Here is a 9,218-nt window from a genome sequence, read left to right as displayed (position 1 = left end):
TGTTCATGAGCCGGGTTTAAGTAGACCTAGATCCGGCCCTAAAAAGGCAACGAGTCAACTTTGACCCAACCCGAAGTGATCCGAAAAGAAACCGAGTTAAACCGGTCCGACCCAATGAAACATTAGTATATACAAATTTGTAAATTTTATATATTAAAATAATAAAATGTTACTTTTAAAAAATAAATTTAACAAATGTTATATCATATTTATATTAAAATAAATTATTTTAAAACAAAAATAATATCGTATAATATAAAAAATATTAATTGAATTATAAAAGTATAATATAACATTATTAATTAACTCAAATATATATATTTTTTATTGTGAAAAGTAACTTCGGATCGGGTGATCCAAAGCAAAATTCGAACCCGACCCGAAAATAACACCAGATAAAAAATGAAAATCCGACAAAATATATCTTGAGTTTGGGTTGGATTTTGGAAAGGGCAGCCATCTTAAACATCCATATTCTAAAGTAATATGGAGTTTTAGTATTTTTTAATTATAAGAAAGAAAAAACGTCTATATATGAAATTTTAGTACTTCGTAATTAAGAAAAAAAANTAAATATTTATATTTAATTATTTAAATTAAGGTAAGTTACCAAAATAAATCATTTGCAATTCAATTTTACCAGATTATAACTTTTGAAGATTGCATACTTTCACATTATTATAGAAATCGCGACAGGAGACCGCAGATTAGGTATACATAGGGTATAATGATTTACGTTGAAACACATTTAGGAAGAAATTGTGGTACCCCTCCAACGGTTTCTTCACGAACTTCAATTATGCATAAACTGCAATAGGGGTATAGCGGCTTATGCTTGAGTATAAATACGCTGCACCTAGTTGCGAATTATTCAGTTCGCATCAGTTGGAAAAAAGTTAGAATGAGAAAAGAAATGTTTTAGAAAGAGAGAAGAAATTGTGGATTGAGAGGGAAAATTTCCTAAGACTTAGAGAGGATTATTTGGGCATTTGGAACTACTAAGGCATAGGACTATGGTGGACGAACGCAACCTGTACCGACTCAACGGCGTTGAGCACGTTGCTGACAGCATCAACGAAGAGATAAGTCTATTTTCTTTTAGTTATTGAATTTTATATAACATAAAATGTAGTATTGGGTGCAATAGTTAGAATACATAATTTAAGATTTGTAATTTAGGATTTAAAAGTTAAGATTTAAAATTTTAATTTAAGGATATAATGTTTAAGTAGAATGATTATCCACCAGTAATTGAGATTTAGGGTTCAAATTTTAAATACAGTGTTTAAGGCTTGTAAGGTTATTGTTTAAATATCGTATTTGAAAATTAATACTTAAAAGGGTAAAGTATACTTTTTGTCTTTAAAGTTTGACAAAAGTTTTAAAAATACCCATAAGTTTTATTTTGTTTCAATTTTATCCTAAAAGTTTTTTATTTGCATCAAATATACCCTCAACGACAAAATTTTCAAAAAATTTAAGACCAATCTAATAATAATGCATGAAAATTATACTTGATTTGCTTGTATTGAGGGTTATTCTTATGAAATTATTATTGAATTGGTCTTAAATTTTTTGAAAAATTAGCCATCAAGGGTATATTTGATGCAAATCAAAAACTTCTAGTACAAAATTGAAACAAAATAAAACTTAGGGATATTTTTAAAATTTTTGTTAGGGTTTAAAATTTAAAGATTAAATTTTAGAAATAGAATCTAATGGTTGTATTTTATTATTTTAAATTTAAGATTTAAGTCTTAAATTTGAGCCTTATTATTTTAAATTTTATAACGTAGGACTTATAAGTTTAAATGTTGGAGTTTTTTACTTCTTCTAAATACATTTAGATATGTTTCAAAATTTTATGTAAAAGTTCAACATTTTTGTTTCTCTATTTTAATAAAATTAGGTTAAAAATAATGTTAATTGAACTATACCGGATTGGATAGACATGACACTTGTAGTTTTTGTTTCCAATTATAATTTATGGTTTAAACTTGTAAGTATTGGAATTTCATTTGGTGTTGTTATTTTTCTCACATGCTGCAGCCAAGTAGGTGTATTTACAACGTTCGGAGGTAACAGAATATGTCTTTGCATGATAGGATCATACCCTATCTGGAGAGGGCTGGTTTGTACCACCTTGCGAGACTCAACACAGGGTGGTTCTAGTTGGATGAGCCCCTGGTCAGCGCATTCATTGAGAGGTGACATCCTGAGACACACACCTTTCATATGCCATTTGGGGAGTACACCATCACGCTCCAAGATGGGGTATACCAGCTGGGGTTGTCCGTCGATGGGAAGGATGTATCTAGGCTGGGTGCCTCACAGATTTTGAGAAGCTGATGGATGATGGCAGACCGGCTTGAAAGTGGTTTCAGGAGTTATTAGGGGAGCTTCCACCGCCGGATAAGGTAAAGCACTTCATAGTTCACTTCACATGGTTCCATGAAAGATTCAGGGTACTACCGGCTGATGCGACTGAGGGCGAAATTAGCTGCAACGTGACGAATGCAAAAGGCTCGATATGCATGAGGTGGTAGGCAACCACTGTCAGGTGCCTCCAGTGCAGCCTTTATGCCATTGTGCATGTCAGAGATCACCAGAATACCTTCTTGTGGGGTCACATGTTAACGCAAGTTGGATAAGAAAAAAGTTTAGGATTCCACATTCTCCCCCTTCTACAAATTCAAAGGCAATGGATAAGATATTCGAGTTACTATCTTACGTGATAGTCAGAAGCAAAGTGCCGCCGTACTTCCCATACAAATGAGTCTTGTCAATGCTGACTAGTGGCTTGCAATGTCTAAATGCCTCAATGTATGGAGGAAATGTCCAGAAAAGATGATGAAAGTACACTATAGACTCATCAACCTGATCACCGACACGTACCGTAGAAGTCTTCAACAACGCCACGGTTCCATCCATCGTGGATTGCACACCAAGGATCCAACGGGGCAACTTGGTATAAGACTCTTTTCACTCCCCGTATATCTGTGCAACTGCCTTCTGTTTTGCCACCCACACCTTCCTGTAACTAGGCTTGAATCCGTAGGTTGCCTCAGTAGTTTCTTGCAACACTTTTATCATAATCGCTACATCGGCTCTAACCAACGAAAAATTTCTCACACAAATAACATGATGATCAAGCTGTCGATGATTGCTCGAAATTGATGTAGCCAAGCAAGTGTGAGGCCCGTTGTACCTTCTAACTTCCTAAGTACCCTTTTACTGCCGAAGTGTGATGCAAATCATCCATGTGCAACCTTTCTCAAACTCCTTGCATCTCCCATGATACTTAAGATGGCCTGACTCTATCACTCGGTATTCAACTCCACGATGGATGCTATAATCCTTTACGCTCAATACAGCTTCCTTCTTAGTTTGGAAAGATTGGCCAATTTGAAATTTTCTAGAAGGATGTCCCTCGTGTAATTCTTGACCTCCAAAGGTAGGATCTATGTCCGGTTGCTGGCCAACGGCTTCCAAGTTCAGCATTGAGAAATGTGGAGGGTGTTGCTGTGACCCGAAACTGGATGGCCCCTGATGTGTAGGTGGGTTCCTCTGAGTATCCTCGTCACTGTCCCCCCCATGATGTGAGCTGGCTCATCGTCTAAATCATCATCTCGCATCATATTTTCAACTCGATCTGGTTCACCGTCACCTAAAATACCCGGAATCATACGAGGTGACCTAGCTATCCCAACTGCAACAGATGAAGGATCAGCCAACAGACAACCAAGTGCAATGACAGTCATCGAGGTAGAAGTACCCCCCACCGTCATCGACTGAGGATTCAATGCTGATGCACCAAAACTGTCGTCCAACTTGGCATACAACTCGTGGATTCTCACTTCCGGAAACCTGCGCCGACAATGAAACAAAACCTACATGTCTTCGTCTGACCCGATCACAAATGTTTCATATTTCACACCAGTTGACACAACCGCAATCGGAATCTTGTAGAACACCTTCTTCACCACTTGGCCCCACACAACCCCGTCTTTTGCAATATACTCGTCTTTAACTCTGACAACGTATTTGTTGACCGGATAAAAACACTCACTGATTTTCTATCAGTGAACTTAACACCATGCCTTTTGCTTTTCTTAATTTTTCCAAAACAATGGACTAGAACAAAAAAAACTCTCCTCACTATTCATTTGTAAATTTGTGAAAATGACTATTCACCATCACACCACTCCCTCCTGCTTGATATTTATCGGTGTTTTTGGGCAAGCATAAACCGCTACACCCCCTATCGCGGTTTATGCATAATTGAAGTTCATGAAAAAACTGCGGCACTTCCTAAATGTGTTTCAAAGTAAACCGCTATACCCCTCTAGCGGGTTTACGTGTATACCTAATCCGCGAGTCTCCTGTCGTGAAATTTCTATAATAACGTAAAAGTTGCATTTGCGTTTGCAATCTTTAAAAGTTATAATCAGGTAAAATTGAATTGAAAATTATTTATTTTGGTAACTTACCCTTAAATTTATATTTAAATTTAAATTTCAAATACACCCTATTAATACAAACAAATAGAAAATCAACCCCTACCCGATCCAAATCCTATTCGAATCAGGCCTAATTATATCTTTCCCCGTAGCTTGTGCGTCTCTACTGTGATCTGCCATCGCCGGAGCTTGCAAACATCGTACTACAATGAGGAGACCTACAAGGACTAGAGAAATCACTGCCATGGTTTTGATCCTCATGGCTGCCACTGCTCATCCGTGGTGCTCATGACTGCCGCTGTCACGGAGAAACCGAGATCAAGTGAGAATGCAACATGGCCGCTCTTTAAGAAGATCCAACTCCACGATCAACCCACCTCCATCGTTATGGCTTCCTGGTTTCGCAACGCATCTTCTCTTTGGGTTAATGTCGGAATCGGAATTTCTGCCTCAGGCTAGCGTTGCGACAGGGTGTCAGCGTCGTGGCGAATAGCGGAGGCGCAACATTTTAAAGCGGCAATGAGATGATGATGTTTATTGATTGGATTAGGGAGGAGAGGAAGAGACCAAAGATATTTTTTTAATAAAATAAAAAAAAAAATAAAATAGATTCAAATTTTTTATTTTGATTTTTTTTTTTAATTTAAATCTCAAAAGAGTGTTGTAACAGCCGCCAAGAAACAACTTTCATCAAGACCAACACGTATTAACCATAACTTACAGCAACCTTAGGAGTATATAATACAGCCATCATGCCATTTATCATAAAGAGTTCTGCTTGTTCAATTCTAATTTGGTTTCAACTCTCGTAGTAGAAACTAAAAAGTGTACCAAGTACTTCATAGGACATAGAACTATTTGTTTAAGAAGATGTGGAATTTAGTTTAATTAGGAATAGAATCCTGCTAGGGAGACAATGAGAAATCTTGACAAGATGTACAATGAGCTAATTATTGTTTTCATAAAATCAATAGCAATGGCGCGTATTGGCAATTTGGCATGGACTTGTGGCAATGCCAATGATTGAGCCAAAACCGTGGAAACAAATATACAATCATACCTCTTTATCCAACAGCTTGCACCCTCCTATAACAAACATATTCAAATGTTGCCGATCCATCCTACTAAGAACCACGTAAGATCATATGAATAAACCAACACCAATAATGCTACTCACCACAAGCTTCACATGACTTGCTGCTCTATCTATGCACAGAGGTCAATACCATTCTGCTCTAATAGATAAGCCCGTAATGGAAATATTAGTTTTTTTATAGAGATATTTTTTTCTTCATTATGTAAACATATATTTCTGTTTTAACACATTTTTCAAAAGAATCACCACGTCAATGACAGCTTCCTTCCACATGTTAGAAACTTTGAATCAAACAAAAAGACTAAATATCTTGTAGTGATTGACAATGCTGTCGTGTAGTACATAGAGTACTATATATAGCATCCAACACATGCCCTTCTTTTCTTGCATGTCCTCTCTTAGCATCACTGCATTGCTCTTAATCACTGGGGTGGTTATTCCATTTTCTTCTGTAAGTTTGAACCATATTGCTACTGAAGAAAATGGCAATTGAGCAGCACAGTGATGTGGAGAGTGGACATGACAACAACAACAACAATAATAATAATAATAATAATAATAATGGGCTTCAGGATTTGCAAGAGCCCTTCATTGAGCAAGGGAAGAAGGATGTTTCCTGCAAAGATGTTGAATCTAATACAACAATGGTGGAACATGGATCCATTGGAATGGTTCTGCTCAGCACATTTGTTGCTGTCTGTGGTTCTTTTTCATTTGGAACTTGTGTGAGTATACATAATATATATATTTAAGAAATAACACTAATAGATGGATGTACAAAACAGGAACATGTGTTGTTATGTTTAAGAGATTATTTTGGCAGGTGGGATATACAGCACCTACTCAAGCGGCTATCAGGGAAGATCTTAATCTATCTCTTGCTCAGGTTGGTACTATAATCTTCTCTTCTTTCATTGACACTTATATCATGCTGTTTGAACTTTGAAATATTAGAAAAACTAATTCTGTTTCGTGGGGATGGCAGTTTTCCATGTTTGGTTCTTTAGTAACCATTGGTGCAATGCTCGGGGCTGTAACAAGTGGCCGGATTACCGATTTCATTGGCCGGAAAGGGGTATGTGATATCTAAATTCCAAATAAATTTATGCAGTTTATAAGGGACTTTAAATTTTGATAAACAATCCTTGGTTCTCATGGGAAACAGGCAATGAGAATGTCAACAGCATTTTGCATAACAGGATGGTTAGCCCTCTTCTTCTCAAAGGTATGCATCTCATGCAATATGTAAATTCATCTCCTAAAAAAAAGGTTATCAAAATTGAATTGAGGTTCAATGTGTTATTTTGTAATGTGTTATTTTGTCTGCTTCAGGATCCTTACTCACTCGACTTTGGAAGATTTTTCACAGGATATGGAATTGGAGTTATCTCATATGTGGTAATTAACTATAGTGTATTACAATATTATCAATATTTTTCTTTTCCTAATTAGAAGCTTTGATAGAAAGCTATATCTTATGTTAGCAAAATGGAACAGGTTCCTATATATATAGCTGAAATAGCACCAAAGAATCTTCGAGGTGGACTTGCAACAACAAATCAGGTGGGAAAACATTAAGAATGATCATATTACTTGTTTGATTAAAATGTTGAAGCACACCATTGGAGTGAATTTTGGTCTTAACTGCAATTGTATTGCAGCTTATGATTGTTATTGGAGCTTCAGTCTCATTCTTAATAGGAAGTGTCATAACTTGGAGACAACTAGCTCTAGCAGGTAAACCATAATTAATACCATTAGCTTTAAAGTTTAATTTTCTGCAAAAGGACTGTTGTGAAGAAACAGGGTCTAACTTGAAGGGTTTGGTTTGAAAATTGAAGGACTAGTTCCATGCATTTGCTTGCTGATTGGTTTGTGGTTTATCCCTGAGTCCCCTAGATGGCTGGTAAGCATTGAGATACATTAGTACAATCTTAAAGAGAGTGATGCAAAATTGTAAATTAATAATTAAAAGTATATATATTTTTTCAGGCGAAAGTTGGTCTTGAAAAGGAATTTCAAGGAGCATTAAGGAGACTTCGGGGAAAAAATGTTGATACTTCTCAAGAAGCTGAAGAAATTCTTGTACTTTCTTAGCTCCAATCATTAACTTATTGAACATGGTTAAAATGTTTCTTAATCAAGTTGATATGCTTGATCATCTGAGCTCACTTTTCTCAACTCATTTTCCTTATAGGATTATATTGAAACTCTCCAAAGCCTTCCTAAAACCAAGCTTCTGGATTTGTTCCAAAGCAAACACGTGCGATCTGTAGTGGTAAGTGGCATAATGTTCATACATACCAATTTTTGTATATTTACTCAAAGATTTCTAACTGTTTGTGATGATTTCAGATTGGGGTTGGATTAATGGTGTGCCAACAATCTGTTGGAATTAATGGTATTGGATTTTACACAGCTGAGACTTTTGTAGCAGCCGGTAAGTAAATATATGCAGTGGATGCATGCTGATTTTGAAAGACCAATATAATCTTCTGTGTAATTAATCTCCTATAACTTTATTTCCAGGACTTTCTGCTGGCAAAGTTGGTACCATAGCCTATGCATGTATGCAGGTTCCATTCACTGTATTGGGAGCTATTTTAATGGATAAGTCTGGAAGAAAACCACTGATAATGGTAAATGTTGAACAATACATTTCATTCCATAAAATGGAGAATCAGAATTTTTTATTTTGATGCCTAATTGATATACTTGTAGGTTTCTGCATTTGGGACATTTTTAGGCTGCTTCATCACTGGAATTGCCTTCTTTCTCAAGGCAAGTCTTAAATTTATATATATATATATATACACCAAATCTCTTGGAGTGTATATCTTATTTAGTTCTGAAACTCTGACTTGTGACTTCCTGTATCAGGATCAAAGCTTATTGCTCGAGTGGGTACCGGTGTTAGCAGTGGCCGGCGTGATGGTGCGTCTTCTTCAAGATATTGATCCCTTCTCCCATGGAATTCTTGTTCTTTAAGCTCATATTCTCACCATCTTTTTGCCTCTGCTTGTTAACAGATATATGTAGCAGCATTTTCAATTGGATTGGGACCAGTTCCTTGGGTGATAATGTCTGAGGTATGTGTCATTCATTTGACACAACATAAACTTGAATGGTCTTGACTCATGTAACATGTTCAGCAAATATAAGATTCTAACTAATACTATATTTCATACTGCAGATCTTTCCCATACATGTGAAGGGAACAGCTGGGAGCTTGGTGGTTTTGGTTAACTGGCTAGGAGCTTGGGTAGTTTCATATACTTTCAACTTCCTAATGAGTTGGAGTTCTCCTGGTAAGCATAATCTTAGTTTCAAATAATTGTCTATTTGAATAAAATGGTATGTTAAAGCATAAAGTCTTGGGGCAACAGATTTTAGCAATTTTGACTAGTAATTGGCCAATATAAACATCAAATGGTATGTGTGTAAATTCTTGGAAATGTAGGTTCAAATTATATTGATTTGTGTGCAAATTCTGATAAATACAAGTAAAAATGATGTGTTTTATATAGCAAATTCTTATAAATATGGGTATAAAATATAAATTATTATTAGTCCAAAATAATAATATTTGCTTGTCATGTAATATTACTGATATATATATAAATACATAGACATCGGATAAAAAAAGAAATTTTATATTTATG

The 9,218-nt window shown here is 35.8% G+C and overlaps 1 protein-coding gene across 3 annotated transcripts in view; it reads left to right on the top strand.

Moving 5' to 3' along the window:
• Nucleotides 5,924-9,218, top strand: part of LOC107638160 (sugar transporter ERD6-like 16) — a 4,014-nt gene continuing 719 nt past the window's right edge. Inside the window, exons 1-16 of one of the 3 annotated variants that reach the window (XM_016341343.2) lie at nt 5,924-6,281; nt 6,380-6,442; nt 6,542-6,631; nt 6,722-6,781; nt 6,926-6,954; nt 7,041-7,119; nt 7,218-7,293; nt 7,398-7,462; nt 7,549-7,641; nt 7,754-7,834; nt 7,912-7,996; nt 8,086-8,195; nt 8,278-8,337; nt 8,437-8,490; nt 8,586-8,645; nt 8,750-8,864. In XM_016341343.2, the coding sequence (XP_016196829.1) occupies nt 6,039-6,281; nt 6,380-6,442; nt 6,542-6,631; nt 6,722-6,781; nt 6,926-6,954; nt 7,041-7,119; nt 7,218-7,293; nt 7,398-7,462; nt 7,549-7,641; nt 7,754-7,834; nt 7,912-7,996; nt 8,086-8,195; nt 8,278-8,337; nt 8,437-8,490; nt 8,586-8,645; nt 8,750-8,864 (1,363 nt within the window). In that variant the 5' untranslated portion in view covers nt 5,924-6,038. Of the gene's footprint in view, nt 6,282-6,379; nt 6,443-6,541; nt 6,632-6,721; nt 6,782-6,888; nt 6,955-7,040; nt 7,120-7,217; nt 7,294-7,397; nt 7,463-7,548; nt 7,642-7,753; nt 7,835-7,911; nt 7,997-8,085; nt 8,196-8,277; nt 8,338-8,436; nt 8,491-8,585; nt 8,646-8,749; nt 8,865-9,218 lie in introns of all 3 variants that reach the window. The other 2 variants (XM_016341331.2, XM_016341338.2) reach the window with 2 other exon arrangements.

Source organism: Arachis ipaensis, chromosome B01, assembly GCF_000816755.2.
Source record: "Arachis ipaensis cultivar K30076 chromosome B01, Araip1.1, whole genome shotgun sequence".
Taxonomy (NCBI): Eukaryota; Viridiplantae; Streptophyta; class Magnoliopsida; order Fabales; family Fabaceae; genus Arachis; species Arachis ipaensis.
This window is presented reverse-complemented; position numbering and strand designations above follow the sequence as displayed.